At 41.7% G+C, this 16198-nt stretch overlaps 1 protein-coding gene across 1 annotated transcript in view; it reads left to right on the plus strand.

Moving 5' to 3' along the window:
- Positions 1–16198, plus strand: part of LOC108424012 (collagen alpha-1(XXVI) chain-like) — a 64506-nt gene that overhangs the window by 3484 nt on the left and 44824 nt on the right. Inside the window, exons 2-3 of the mRNA XM_017691753.2 lie at positions 1738–1860; positions 2363–2466. Of these exons, the coding sequence (XP_017547242.2) occupies positions 1738–1860; positions 2363–2466 (227 nt within the window). The remainder of the gene's footprint in view (positions 1–1737; positions 1861–2362; positions 2467–16198) is intronic.

Consider the following 16198-nt stretch of genomic DNA (forward strand, 5'->3'; position numbering starts at 1 on the left):
ACTCAGTCAGGTTTGTAGGCCTCCGTCCTCTGACACACTTTTTCAGTTTAGTCCACAGATTTTCAGGTCAGGGTTTGTGAGGGCACCTCTGATACTTTCACTTTGTTGTTAATTTTGGAGGAAGACTTAGGATCATCCCGCGACCCTGACGGAGAAGCGGCTTAGAAAATGGATGGATGGATGGATGGATCATTGCGCCTCATTCACCAATGTATACCAAAGTTTTTTTTTAAATCTGCTCTTGGGAAAGGTCCTAAGAAAAGGTCTACGCCAGATTCATGATGTGCTCTTGAACTGCAGAACTGTTCAAACACTTCTTGAGTTTGTGCAGATTCTGTTCTTTCCCAAGAACAAATCCCAAATAAGAAAACAATGGGAAATGTCAGAGTCTTCATGAAAACTGTGTAAGTGGGTTTTAAGAAGAAATTTCTTCTTAAAAACACCTGGGGAATGAGGCCCATTGTCCTGCTGGAAGACCTAGCTCTCACCAAGTTGTAACTTTCTCGCTGATTTCGTGTGGTGGTCCTTCATTAATTCTAGATCATTCTTAAAAAGGCCATTTATATTCTGAATTGATGCTGCCACCACCATGCTTTACAGTTAGAATGGTGCTCTTTGGATTAAAAGCCTCACCCTCATTCCTCCATACATAGCACTGATCGTTGTGGCCAAACAGCTCAATTTTTGTTCATCTGACGAGAGATCTCCTCCAAAAGGCTAGATCTGTGTCCTGGTGATGATCTGCAAACTTCAGTCTGGCCTTTTTATGCCAAAGTAAACCTCTATGGTTACATTTTATTTGGATGGTCCCTTATAGATGATCTGTAGATACTTAGATCATTAACTAAATTCTTGTGACATCAAGTTGATTATAAACAACAGTGTGGCTAAGGTTAGGTTTAGGAGTAGGTGTAAGTTTTGCGTTAAGGTTAAGATTAGGATTAGGTTTAGTGTTAGGAATCTATTTGATATAATCTTCCACCCTTAACTTTAAGTTCAGTTGCATTTAATGGATATTTAGTTGAACGTTACCTAAAGATATACTGAACATCTGCAAAGCATCTACAGTGGACATTGGACATTGCAATAAAGTGTTACCATCTCTATCAATGGTGGATGGAAATAGTTTGGTACCTGACACCTCCAACTTCTTCACCAGCTCCTTTGTTGTCATCTTGGGGTCCAGTGGAACCTTTTGTTTAGGCTTGGGACCAGGTGTTTGTACAGATGCTTGTGGTACCTTTGGTTGTTTTGAAATTGCTCCTAAGTGTGAACAGGACTTGTGGAGGTCCACAATGTTTCTTTTTTCTTGAGGTTTTGGCCAAGTTGGATTTTCCTGGGGTTTCAAGGGCAAGAAGGCCCTGGTTCTAAAGGTAAGCCCTTACATTCGGCCTAAGGTGCACTTCAAACAAATTCCTAATCATGAGAGATGGCCAATCAGAAGCTTTTAGAAGTCAATACATACATTTCTGGAATCTTCTCAAATATTTAAGGAGATCACCTTTGTATATAAATGCTTGACCCACTGGGAATCTGACGTAGTGAATTGAAGTTGAAGCACTTTATTGTCTAATCAGTTGTTCTAAAGTTACCTCTGATGTGAACAGAACAGATTCACTAGTTGGCTAATTGAAGAAATATATGGCAACGTGAAATGTGTGGAGCTTGAATGCTGTAGGTTATTTGGCCTTAAATGTATAAAAGCACCCTCTAATGAGTTCTTGTGCTCTCCTTCAGAAACTGGTGTCAGTACACGGTTTCAAAGACGGTTACATGCCAGGTGCACAACGGCACAGAGACGACGGTGCAGAGGGTGTTTCAAGGATGTCGGTGGCCGGGACCCTGCGCAAAACTCATCAGGTAACTTCTGTAGGTCATTACATTGCCATTACTGACCTACAGTGTGTCCTTTTCACGTTCAGACACTGATCGCCAAGTAACACAAGTTAAATTTAGATCCATAAATGAATTAACATTGTAAATAATATCCTTTTCCCAGCTATTTACTTTGTCTCGAGAAGTGAATGGCACCTCGTTCTTTTTTTTTTTTTAATGCTACAACAATGAAGTTGAAGCCAACAAACCCGCAGCATGTTTGCTATCAGAAAGGAACGCCAGAAATTTGGACATTTTCAGCGAGATGGACGAGATATCGGCCTGCGAGGAACAATCTATTTGCCATTTATTAGATTATCTAAATTATTTAAATGAGATCAGGTTTTGAAACTAATATTCACCGTCCAGTTTCAAAACTAACAAACCAGCCCACCACCGCAGCCTCCCTGTCTTGTTTTTGAAGCCAATACAAGTAAATGCTCTTGACAAGTTACCATGCCTACGTGATTTTTCTCGTCTTTGACAGTTACAGGGCACTGGTCAGACCCGCCTATAAGGTGGCTTACCGGCAGGTGACCGCACTGGAGTGGAGGTGCTGTCCTGGTTTCCTGGGCAGTGACTGCAGTGAAGGTGGGTGAATGTGATCCTGCTCCACAGTTAGCAATACAGTATCACCAATGATTGTACATGAAAGATCATGTGCTGCACTGAAAGGACCAAAACCATTGAAAATCTGATTTCATATTTGAGGCTTGTTGTGGCTCCCAGTGTGAACATTGTGTTATATTTTGGCTAGTAATTGCCAAACCCAAAGAAATGCGGATCAGTTACTGGACATCTTATAGGGGACATGGGAAACTGAGTGAACTGGAGATCAGTTGATGCCATGGTTTTAGTGTTTGTAGAAGTGTTGCTGGAGCTGGCGCTCAGTGTATTGTTTCATAGCGCAGTCTGCCATGAGGAAAATGAACTGAGTCATGTAGGCTCAGCAGAATGCCTTCGCAATTGTGAGGGCCTGCTTACACAACTCTTAAAGGAGCAGTCTGGCAACAAAACATATGGATTTGTTTTCCACCTTGCCCCAGATGCAGTCAAGACACGTGACGTGTAAGTTTGCTTCTTCAGTGTCATCGCTGGTTCAAAACCATAAATAACTACATTTTTATTTACTTTTTTTTTAATATCACTTAAACACTGCAGCTATCCAGTACACTGTGTAAGACATTCATGATGAATGTACCAGTAGAAAGGCTGTACCAGTAAATCTTTTTACAGTAACCAAAAGTTAAGAACGTTTTGGCCTTCTCTTGTTTATATTTTGGATATACTTGCTTTTTTTGGACAGCAACAATATACTATTGTCCATTTTTATAAAGAACAGTGTGTCACAAGATAGTCATGTGTACATGCAGCCTGAAACTACCTTAATAATCCAACTAATAGCTCGATCTTAATAGATCCAGTCCATACCTAGTCCACACCTCAATCAGAGTAGGCTAGTCTGGTTGAGGCCGTTCAGAGTACAGTTTCTATCTGACTGAACGAGGTGGGTAATCCTGTAAATAATCTGTTAAACAGAAGAAGAATAATAGCCCCGATTGAGATGAAGTTTATGCTTTGATCTTTAAAAGACGACAGCGGGACAGGCGTCCAGCTTATGTGTCTCAGGACATGACGTCTTCTTCTCAGCCTTATATAACCCTCTACTGCAAGCATTATGAGAGCAATTAAAAAACATCAGTTCACTTTTCTTGCATAAAGTGGTACTTGATTTACTGTTTTGGACCTGATTGTTAAATTCAAAAGCATTAAAAATAATAATAATAATGTGTTCAGGGGTCCATTTAGGGTATCTTGCCTTGAGGGAACATTGTGCAACAGTGGTGAAGAAATGATGTAGAGCCGTGTCCCCTGAAGTGGTGAGACCTGGCCTGTGATTGGCTAAATCCATTCCGCAGAATGTTGCTTCTAGGCAACAAACATTTCTGCAAAATCTCATGACAAAAAATTATACTGAATGTTTAAAAAGAGGTTTAAAGAGATAGTATGACCAAACACATGCTCATTTATTGACATACTCAAACTCTAATAAACCTTTCGTTGACTTTAAAAAAGTGAGGGAAATGAGTTTGTTGCCCTGAGGCAACATCGTGCAATAGTGGGTATAATGTGCAATAATAAGGACATGTGAAGTACGTTTTCCTGAGTCTGATGTCATTTTAAAGTAATTAAAAACACAAGCACTGCTCACTGCTGCTCATCTCACTCTGACAGGTCTTATATGATGCTGGTTGTCATAGTTACATCTACACTAAGTGGTTCTCTACATATGTGCATGATTTTGGATCGCATCACTTGTAGTGTGAGTGTAAATGGAGATTTTTTATCAGATTAGTGAGTAGAGTGAGAATATAAACACCTCAGTCTTTATCTATAATTGGAATGGCAAAAATCTTTGTATATAAACGCAGTGTCAGATGTCAGATAAGCAAGACTGCTTAAAGGGGAAGCTTTTCAATTTTTCGAAACGTCTGTATTATTGAATAAATTAGGGGAAAAGTTGTTAGAGTGGTTTGGTGTGAAACGCTCAAGTCAGAATTATTCACAGCAGTGGTGATACGAACCAGATGTCCACCTAGAAAAGCTCCCTCACAGAAAGTTATCATATGAAATAAGTAAGTGATACTTTTTTGATCCCACAACCGGGGAAATTCCACCTCCACATTTAACCCATCCGTGAAGTGAAACACCACATACACACTAGTGAACACACACACTAGGGGGCAGTGAGCACACTTGCCCGGAGTGGGCAGCCCTATCCACGGCGCCCAGGGAGCAGTTGGGGGTTAGGTGTCTTGCTCAAGGACGCCTCAGTCATGGACTGTCGGCCCTAAGGATTGAACCGGCAATCTTCCGGTCACAGGGCCAGATCCCTAACCTCCAGCCCACGACTGCCCCAAAAAAATGCTTGTGAATATGCAGAGACATTGTTTTACCATAAAAGTTTGGCTTAAAAAATTGAAATGCATTTATGGTGAAGGTGTACATGGAGGACATTGTCAGGCAAAATGGCCTTACAATATTTTATCATCTACATTACATATAAACCTAGACACATATAGGTTCACTGGTGGGTTGGGATAGTAAATAAAATAGCTATATTTTTGTGGTTGGAATAGTGATCGCTGGCTTCCTATCAGCACCACTGTAAAGATTGGGTTTCATTACATTGAATTTTATATCAAACTGCTCTGAAAGATGTTTACATCTGAATAATTGAATTATGCAGATTTTTTTCTTTAACGATTGGTGTAATTCCCCTTCAGGAATGCAGCCTAACTGGTGTACATTAGTTCCAATGTAAGTCTAAAGATACAAAGTTCAGACACCAAACATAGCTGATGAACCACGTTTGGTGTAGGTGGGAAACTCTTTAAATCTCTCCTCCATTTTTGGCCAGTTGGTTTACCTTAGATAACTCTGTCCTGTTCCTTTCCCCCCTTCGTCCCTACTGACATACCACATGCCAGTAATAAGTGCTCTGCGGTTTCACACTCTTTAATCAGGATTCTTTTGTGTCTCTCTTTTTTCTGTAAAGAGTGAGATCATCCACCACAGGCATGGAATATCCCCCCTCACCAAAACACCCTGCATAGCTCTTCCATCACCCAATCCACACTCCATACATCTTAACCCCCTTAACCCTGACCCAAGCCTTCTCTCTCCCCTCCAGTCTCTATTCGTTCGCCCAGTATCATCTCCGCTTCCTGGCTGAGTCTTTGTCACGCCCTTCTACCCCCCACCCCCCAAGTGTTTCATATTGCGTCCCCCAGCTCTCGGCCCAGAGGCTGTCATGCTTGAGCCCGGGCCAGCCGTCTGCGGCCACGTCTGGCTGCGCTGCAGAACATCTGGAAGCGCTGTGGGCCTTTTTCGGTGCTCGACTGAGCAAGCCAGCTAGGGAGAGCGTGCTGCTCACTCGCGCACACACACTCTCTCTCCGTTTCATCCTGGGAACTGCTAGGGAGTATATTAAAGAGCATGAGAATGATAACAAGGGCACTGTGGAGCACATTAAACCCTTCCTTACTCACTTGTTAAAAGGACTGAGGCTGGTGGGGAAACGTCCCCACAAACCACTGAGCATCAGACAAAGAAGAGCTCAGAGAGAGGGGCTAAACCAGTGACGGTAGAAGAGAGAGGTCTAATTAAAGTTTGGCGGAAAGTTAAACTTTACAATTGGCTCGTTCTCCATAGAGTCATATGCGCACGTTTGGGTTCCCCTGCTCAAACTAAATGTTTTGTTTGTTTGTTTGTTTGTTTGTTTGCTTGTTTTTTTTTTTAAATCAAATTGTAAAGCTAGTATATTTCCATAAATGTTTTAAGATATGTGTCGAGTTTGTAATTTACTCCCATATATGTCTGATATATATATATAAATATTAAAAATGAGCATTTATACATGTTTGATATATATTACATATATATGGAAATGGTCAGGTTAAAAATATTCATCACATATATTTTAAAGCGTCGTGTTTGTTGGACTTGTATATTTTGGTATGAGCAAACATATTCAAATATGCACCTCCTTGTTTCTACGCTCACTATCCATTTTTTCAGCTCCTCTTACTGTATAGCTGCACTTTGTAGTTGTACAGTTACAGACTGTAGTCCATCTGTTTCTCTGATACTTTGTTAGCCCCCTTTTACCCTGTTCTTCAGTGGTCAGGACCCCCATGGACCCTCACAGAGCAGGTACTATTTGGGTGGTGGATCATTCTCAGCACTGCAGTAATACTGACGTGGTGGTGGTGGTGTGTTAGTGTGTGTTGCGCTGGTCTGAGTAGATGAGAGTTTTTAAACACCTCAGTGTCACTGCTGGACTGAGAATAGTCCACCAATCAAAATATCCAGCCAACAGCGTCCTGTGGGCAGCGTCCTGTGACCACTGATGAAGGACTAGAGGATGACTAACACAAACTGTGCAGCAGCAGATGAGCTGTCGTCTCTGACTTTACATCTACAAGGTGGACAGACAAGGTAGGAGTGTCTAATAGAGTGGACAGTGAGTGTTTAAAAACTCCAGCAGCACTGCTGTGTATGATCCACTCGTACCAGCACAACACAATATTATTTTATGACGGGGCAGTCGTGGGCTGGAGGTTAGGGAACCAGCCCTGTGACCGGATCCCCTCAGCTGACAGTCCATGACTGAAGTGCCCCTGAGCAAGGAATCTCCAACTGCTCCCCGGGCGCTGTGGATAGGGCTGCCCAGCGCTCCAGGCAAATGTGCTCACTGCCCCCTAGTGTGTGTGTTCACTAGTGTGCATGCATGTGGGTGTTTCACTGCACGGAGGTCTAATTCCACAGTGTGCAAACACAGTTGGCAAAATGGCTCTAATTTCTAAATTATGTAGTTGATAAGTCAAAACCAGAGATGGCCAATATCCAATATTTATACTAGAAAAACTACTAAACAGTACAATAAGCTATTTTAGTCGAAGCACTTCTGCATCTCAAAGTAGGCCGTCGTGCTGAAACCACTCAGTCGCTCTAACACCACCTGGAGAACTACACAGCTAGTGTACCATCACACAGCCAGCGCGAGTGAGCGCTGTTTCAGGACAGATTTCCTGCAGGGTTCTATTAACGTTCTCTTTTTTCCTCTGATTTACCACCCAGCGTTTCTGCTATCAGCCCAGCACCAGTACGCGATTCCAGATCAGTGTTATCTCTAGTTCAACAGGTTTGGTGTCTTAGGTTTGCTTCTTTTGCATTGAAGCTGTGACGCTAATGTGGCTAACAAGTGATGAAAGCTTATACCCTCCAGTCAGCATTTAAAACTCAGGCTCCAGTGTCACTGCGGTCTTTGGCTTTTTGACTAGACTTGGGATGTAATGATGCACAAAGTGTGTAGTTTGTTTTGATGTGATGCAGTGGTGTCTTGATTTTTGGGCACAGCAGAAAAGGAGTGCCTGAAAATCTGCCTGGTGTTAATATGTCAGTGTTAACTCACTGGTGAGGTCCTGTCCTAATAAAAAAACTGTGCTTGTCACTGACTAAGTCGTGGGAATAGGATCCTAAAGTGTAGCCACAACTCAGTAAGGCTGGCAATGAAATAGTTAAGTTTAGCCTTGACTTAGTAAGGCCTGGGAATGAGATGAGTTAATTGTGGCCACAAATTACTAAGGCAAGGGAACGAGATAAATTAAATCATAGCCATGACTTAGTAATGCATGAGAATGAGATAGTTAAGTAGTGGCCATATTTTGATAAAGCATGGGAACAAGATAGTTAAGTTATGGTCATGACTTAATAATGTGTGAAAATGAGTTAGTTAAGCCAAGGCCATGACTTGGTAATATGTGGGTATAAGATAGTTAAATCGTGGCCATAATTTGGTAAAGTGTGGGAGCAAGATAGTTAAATTGTGGCCATGAGTCAGTAAGATGTGGGAACTAGATAGTTAAGTCACGGCCACAACTCAGCAACGTGTTGGAACAAAAGGCACGAGTCAGTAAGCTTGGGGAATGAGATAAGTAAGCTGTAGCCACAACTCAGTAAGGTGTGGGAACAATGGCTCAGCATGGCGTGGAATTGATATAGTTAAGACGTGAGAACAAGATAATTCCGTTTAGATAATTAAATTGTGGCCATGACTTAGTAAGGCATGGGAACAAGATAGTTAAGTTGTGGCCTTGAGTCAGTAAGGTGTGGGAACTAGATAGTTAACTCATGGCCACAACTCAGCAATGTGTTGGAACAAGAAAGTCATAGCCGCGAGTCAGTAAGCTTGGGGAATGAGATAAGTAAGTTGTAGCCACAACTCACTAAGGTGTGGGAGCAAGATAGTTAAGTTGTAATAATGGCTCAGTACGGCATTGGAACGAGATAATTCAGTTTAGCTAGTGAAGTTGTGGCCATGACTTAGTAAGATGTGGGAACAGCTTATTTATCTCATTACCCCACCTTTCCTGTGATGTGCCTACAACTTAGTTAATTACTGTTTTTAAAGAAGATATGTCACCAGTTTATTACAGCATTCAACTTTAAACAGTGCAGTAATTCATAATAATGCGTGAGGCACAAGCTAATATGTTAACCCTGAGCTTGAGAGATGGTCTCTTTACTGACTTTATTTGCTCCAGACTGAATTGAGAGGCTTGTGTTGAACAATGCAATACCAGATGTTGTGCTGTTACACTACTTTGACAGGTTTGTACATTTTTATTGATGACATGCAGTTTGCATGTGAAACAGTGTCAGAAGCCACATACGGAGGTCTGCTTGAGATGTTTAACTCCTCGTGGTTTGAGGCTGTGCTGTGAGATGATTTAGACATGTGGTTAGCACCATGCTACTGGGATAAGCTTTGATTACTTGTTAACTACTTTGGCGTCTTAGCTTCAGTTGGCTAAAGTAGCAAACATCAGGCACCAAATTGGCAAAACTAGATTTTTTTTTTTTGCCAAACAATCCCTGTAACCTGATTGGCCCACGCAGTTGACATACTGTATGTTACTGAACTTATGTTTCTCACGGCTCATTTCTGACCTCTTGCACAGTAGGAATCAAATGCCACCAGATGAACTTTGCATGGAGGCGCTGCAGTGTTCTCTCCTTTTTGGAGGCCTTCAGAGTGAAATACGCAATGGCTCGAGGCGTCTCCGTTATCGGAATGCACTTGTGGTTAACAGATTGGCCTTTTATTGCAGTTCAGCCTTTGTTCTACTTGCTGGTGGAGCTTGAGAAGCTCTTTCAAGACAAGAACACACAAACACTCAAACATATTAGTGATTGTTTCCACAAACTTGCAGACACAGCCTGAAGGGTCCCTTATGGAATTACTGTGTGTGACTTGGCTAATAAGACGAGGATTATGGGTTACTTATGAATATGCCAGCCTTACCATACCTTCGTATTGTGTGTTCCTGCGTGAGAACATGTGTGGGATCAGAAGAGAGTTTTCTTGGTGAGAAGGAGAAAAACGTTGAGATGCCCCATGTTTGTTCCCGTATTTATACAGGCTGATCCCCTTTGGGATTCGCCGTGGCCTTGTTTCTAAGTGGTACTCCCCAAAACCACACACTCCCTCCCTGCTCCTCTCTCGTCTCTCCTTTCCGCCCTCTTGTATTTTGGGAAAGACCACAGAGGTGCTGGATGTATCTGTGTACATTCACCACCGCACTCTGTTTTCTCTCATATCACTTCATTTCCTCCCCCAAGGGGCAGCATGTGGGGAAGCAGGAGTTTCCCAGGGAGTTGGCGCAGCCGTCGGCGCAGAGGGACGCGAGAAAGAGGGGGGTGGTGTGGGGCCACGGCGCCCCCAGGTTTCAGGGTTGTTTAACTGCGACTGCTAAAAGGGAAAAAAAGAGAGAAAAACAAAAGAACTTGTCTTAGCATATGAAAGACCCTTGTGGGCTTGCTTTAGGGTGGGGTTTGTATTAGGTTTTATTTTGAAATTTTTAAAACATGAACTGTTACGTTAACACCTTCCGTCACCAGCTGTTGGCTGCTCTGGGGGCATGACACTAAAACACAAGCAGGCTTGGAGAAAAATGCAGGCTGTTTCTGGGCCACAAAGTGCACAAGTATTGTCGTTTAATCTCAAAAATCCAATTCACGTCATAACCTCACATGTTTTGAATACTTTAGTTGTTTTCCCACCTATTATATTTCCCACTCTGTGTGTGTTCAAGTGCTGGATCTCAGTGTGTGGCTTGACTATCACAACACAATCGCTTACCTTATCACATATGAGCAACCTGATTGGACGCTTGGTTCATTTGGATGAATCTTGCCCAGATTGAGTAAGATCAGAGATATCAGAATGGTTTGATGTCAATTACATGTTCTTGTCTCTTGCTACTAGCATGATGTAAATGATATAAAAATGAAATAAAAATAATAAAATGGGATGTCAGTTTGCATGACTGTGTGACGTTAGTGCAGATAATGCATATAAACGGCTTAAACTTTTAGCATCTCTGACTTAAATTCAACCAGTTCCTCAACACATCAGCATAATTAATTCATTAAGATGTAAAAAACAGTCATTTAGATTTGGTTTGATGTGAAATTCACTATTCTAGAGCAACTTACCTACTCATAATGGTGGTGATAGGAACCAGGCGTCTCAACAGTTGAATGCCTCTGAAAGCTCCTTCACACAAAGTTATTATATTAAATGTCACAAATACTGATGCCTGAGACATTGTCTTATGTTGTGTGGTTTTGGACTGAAGCATATGTTTGGTGGGAACGTACATGCAGGCCACCAAAAGGCAAAATAGCCACCAAAGGAAGCATCATTTATTTGTTTTTTTAAGTTTAACCACCAATTTCCTAACATCAACATCATATACGCAAACTCAGAACATGCATTTAGGTTCACTGACTATATTTGCATTGTGAACATGGTTCCCGCTGGTTCCTATCACCACCACTGTAAAGAAATCTGAGTCTGTAAGTTTCTCTGCAATGGACGTCTTCACATTAAACCACTCTAAATGACTTTGGGAAGTTGTTTACATCTCATTCTTTGGATTATAGAGAAATGATGACAAAATGTACCCTTTAAAACACCTTCCCTCGTCCCTGGTGGCATAGATTCCTCAAGCTGAGATGTTTGGCCAGCTTAATCACTTCCAATGCCAAATTAGCTTTTTTATTGGTATCTACTGTTAGTCTGCTTGCAAATGTGTGCCAGGAGCACAGTCAGTAAATATTCATTCAAAGGACTTATTTTATATGTAAGCATATTTGTTAACGGGCGAGTCTGAAGCCACAGAAAGTTTACGGCTCGTTACTGACATACTGTGTTTTGTTGTTCTTGTTTACTTTAGACGGAAGAAGTTGTGAGAAATGAAAGGCAGTTTCATTGTTTGCTTTACCTTTGGCAAAATGTATGTGCACACACTAATGGCATAAGTACTGAGAAAATCACATCCATATGGAAGGAACAGGCCGAGCGCTCCACAGCGAGAAGTAAACCCACCAAACAAGCACCTCTCAAAGTGCTCTTTTACCATCTCTCTAATAGCAGGAAAAAGAAAGGAGCCTGAAGATAAGAGAAGATGGAGGATCACGGGGGAAAATTGAATGAGGCAGAGAAAGTGGGTTAATGGGGTCCGATGCCATGTTTTTACTTTGAGCTGCTGCAACCTCAGACGTCGGTACAGTCACCATTGTTCAGGAGTACAGACGCGGAACACTATGTTCTACTCATATCTCAGGCCAAAAGTGAGATTCTAAGCACCTATTCATGACGAGGTCCTCAAGCAGATGTGCAGGGATGAAATTGACTCCCTAGTTCTGCGAAGAGAACTTCCCTGGACCTGAGGAATGATGTCATTGCAGCAGCTTGAACAACTTTACGCGTCGGCTTGCTCCGCTCCGCTACACACCATCAAACCAAAACCCACCGCTGTCGCGCTTGAACCGATGCAATTGTCCCTGGCCCCCACATCTTACACCCCTGCTGGTGCGACAACTGGAGCATGCCAAAGGTTCCCCTGGATCGATCTAGAGGCGCCTCAGTTTCAGGAGGTTTTCAGGCATTTGACACTGATGAGGGCCAGGCCGGCTGCCTTTACCCCCATCCCCCCCACCCCCGACAGAGCCAGTTTTCCATGGGGGTACAGCATTTCCAGAGGGCAGAACCTTGAGCTTGATGAGACCCAGCATCGTTTGTTCCAGCTTGGTGGATGGCATGCGGAGGAGACGTTGTTTTAAGCTGTAAATCTACAGCTCGGAAGAAGTGACTGAGTTTACAGGGCAACATTTGGAAGCACTCCAAGAGAGACAGCCTTAACTCAGAGCAGAGGAGAGCTTTGACTTGACCTGATTGAATCCTGCTTTGAGGAAAGATTGGATGTCTTTCTTCTAGGGATGATCTGTTTTTGATATTCGAGTATCTGTGCGAGTTAAGAATGGGGTGTCCAGTTAGCTACAGTGGATGAAAAAGCAACAACAAGTAGGCCTGTAGGCTAACCTTTTAGCTCATAGCGTTAGTGTTTGGGGGCTAAAATTAGTTTTTAGTTTTTGTGCTGGATAATTACTGGAGGCTGCTTCTTCAGATGAGCTAAATAGCTAATGCTAACATTACCGCATACTGGTACAATGCTGTGTGCTAATGAGGACTTGTCGTCCACTACAGGACGTCTTTTCACCTCAGTGGACAATATGCAAAAGTTACTTTGTGAGAGAAACGTATCTTTATTCTTCCTAGACGTATCGAATGTCAGCTAGAGTAGTTAGCTTAGTAATCAAAAAAGTTCCAGCTGTGCTACCACTGCCTTACCTGCTAAAAATTTAGACCAGCATAAATTCATAGATTCACAACTTAAAACAACATCTCCTCCACCAAGCTGGCACAAACGATGCTGGGTCTCATCAAGCTCAAGGTTCTGCCAGATTGAGCCTTAAATCCACATTTAAGTTACAGTCTGGAATATTGATATTCAGTAAACGAACTAGCGTTAGCCCTGCTTCTTAACTCTACGTTGACTAAATGTTATGCAAAAAAGAAGCACACCTATAATATGTCATGTGAGGGTCATTCTAAAGAAACGTCCACTTTGTTATCTATCCATAGGAGTCACTGGTGTTACCGATCCTCATTGGTGTTACACATTAGAAAGGTAACACCAGAGACATTTTTGATGAAAAATGCGTTTTACCACACGGCTGCTACAGAACATCAAACCACATGTTGTCAATCATGGAAAATCCACTAAAATATGAAATTGAATCCATTTGTGTTCTATTTTTTCACAATTACCTAAGAATAAAGTAGGTCACACCAGTGATGTTAACTAAAAGCTTCATATGAAATCATGAGCTAAATGAGAAAATTTCTCACGATGTGGTTTTCTTCATAGATCCTCAGGAAAATAGGTAAAAGGAAGTCGTGATGTCATCCGTGTGACTTTTATTTCAAAATAAGAGATTTTTTTGTTACGCGGTAACACCAGTGACACGACTCTGACGACCACAACTTTCATTATGTATTTTATAATATTTATTTGACATTTGTTTTCTTTGTCATTTCATTTATATATTCCATATATACATGTATAGATTATTGCAGTTAAAATGTTTTTTCTTCAAAATATGGCCTCAGCCTTCGCATATGATGGTAGGAACAAGCACTTCTGTGGTGCTTGGAATTCTAGATAATTGATTTCAAAACCAATATTGCTAAATTGATGGATAATGAAGGTGCAATTGTTAAAATATTGTATCGTTTTATTTGAAAATGTAAAATATTTGTAAACCTAACATGTTTTTCAAGTGTAACGTATCTGTAAACACTGGGGACACAAAAGTGGACATTTCTGTAGAATGACCCATGAGCAAATTGTGTGGTTTGATGGTTACTTTGGCAGCTTCCATTTAAATTGAGTTGCACATAGCAAGTAAACATCCCTTATTCTTTGTCGTAGCTCAGCCAGTCAAATTAGCTTTCTTAGGCTGGTTTTGGGTCTTTGTCTGGCACGTTGTCAGGTTGTAGTGGTTTCAAAACCATTCTAACTGATCAGCGTAGTCATAGAGTTTCTGCCTAGTTAAATCTTTCGGATGTAAACAAAGCCATTCAGTGTGGTTTAATGATAAATGCTCAATAACAAAGAAACTTTCAGAGTCAGAATTGTTCACAGTGGTAGTGATAGGAACCAGACCTCATAGAAAGTTTTTGTATGAAATTGTTAGTGATATGCTGCCTAATGCGTGTGATGTTTTTAATGATAGTTTTGTTATAAGATTGGTCTAAAATGTATATATCCTTTGTATTCCGTGTGAAGAAGTAATGCAGTGTGGTTTAAAGCTAAATTATATTTTTTTCAGATTTACAACTATTTTACAGAAGTTGTTTATTTAACTCAAAACCATCATGAAACAATGTTTCAGAAATCAGGCAGTGTGCTGATAAACACTTTATTGTACTAACTTTCTGTGTGGGAGCTTTTAGAGACATTCAATTCTTCAGACGTCTGGTTCCTATGAACACCACTGTGAACACTTCTGCCCCAGTAAGTTTCTGTTGTGGAGCATTTGTCATTGAACCACACTGAATGACTTTGTTTACATCTCAAAGATTTAATTAGGCAGAAACTCAATGGCTACGCTAATGACTTAGAATGGTTTTGAAATTCTGACAACAATTCTGACTCAGTTTCTCTAGAAGGGAGCAATTCACACCAAACCTCTCATTACATACTGAAAATAGTGAAAATTTAGTTCGGCTTCTTTGTTTGTCACATTCCTGTAATGAAATGCAGCAAATACCTGAACAGTGATGTCAGTATTCAAGTACCGGCGCCCAGAACAGTTAACCGAGTTCCTGTCTTTCGGTGAATGCTGAGAGTGGCCCTGTTTCCACCAATAATGATCTGGTGTCCTATTTGAATAATGGATTCCCTTCATTTTTTACCAACTCATTTTAAGTCTGAAAATCTCTAGTTGAGTAAATGGAAAAGTAACAACAACACGAAGGCTTACTTTTTAGCTACTAGCATTAGTGTTTAGAGGCTAGAATTACTTTTGGTAAGTTTCTGAATTCAGAACCATTTGTCTCTGTGTTTGCACACCGTGAAATTAGACCTCTGCATTTAACCCGTCCATGCAGTGAAACACCCACATACATGCACACTAGTGAACACACACACTAGGGGGCAGTGAGCACACTTGCCCGGAGCGATGGGCAGCCCTATCCACGGCACATGGGGAGCAATTGGCAGTTAGGTGCCTTGCTCAAGGGCACTTCAGTCATGGACTGTCAGCCAAGGGGATCGAACCGGCAACCTTCCGGTCACAGGGCTGGTTCCCTAACCTCCAGCCCATGACTGCCCCCTAACTCTGTGGGATAATTACTGCTGCATCTTCAGTTGAGCTCAAGAGCTCATGCTAACATGAAGAGAACATATTTTCACTGTTTCTAGACTTAGTGAATGTCAGCTAAAGTCGTTAGCTCCACATTAATGTTATCAAAAAAAAGCGCCCTGCCCTTCTGATCATGTAAAGTCTCGGCTGCACCGTCATCCTCTAAGAAGTGGGTCATCTTTAGTTCAGCACTAAAGAAATGTCTCATTCTACTCCTTCCTTCTCCTTCAGTCCTCCCTTCCCCATGTTGTGGTGACCACTCACTTCCATTTCTAGACAACAAGCATGTTGAAAAGAAAGCAAGCCGAAGCAAACTAAAAGATACAGTGTTCTGTTCTGGACACTCACACAAGCCGTTGGACTCCTCTCTGAGTCGACGCACCCACCCCATCCTCCACCGCTTCTTCTCCCATCCATCTCTGCGGGAGGCCACTCAAGTCTTCACCACAAAGCAATGACTCACCTCTCTTTTCCCTCAGCA

The sequence above is a fragment of the Pygocentrus nattereri genome, chromosome 19, assembly GCF_015220715.1.
Source record: "Pygocentrus nattereri isolate fPygNat1 chromosome 19, fPygNat1.pri, whole genome shotgun sequence".
Lineage (NCBI taxonomy): Eukaryota > Metazoa > Chordata > Actinopteri > Characiformes > Serrasalmidae > Pygocentrus > Pygocentrus nattereri.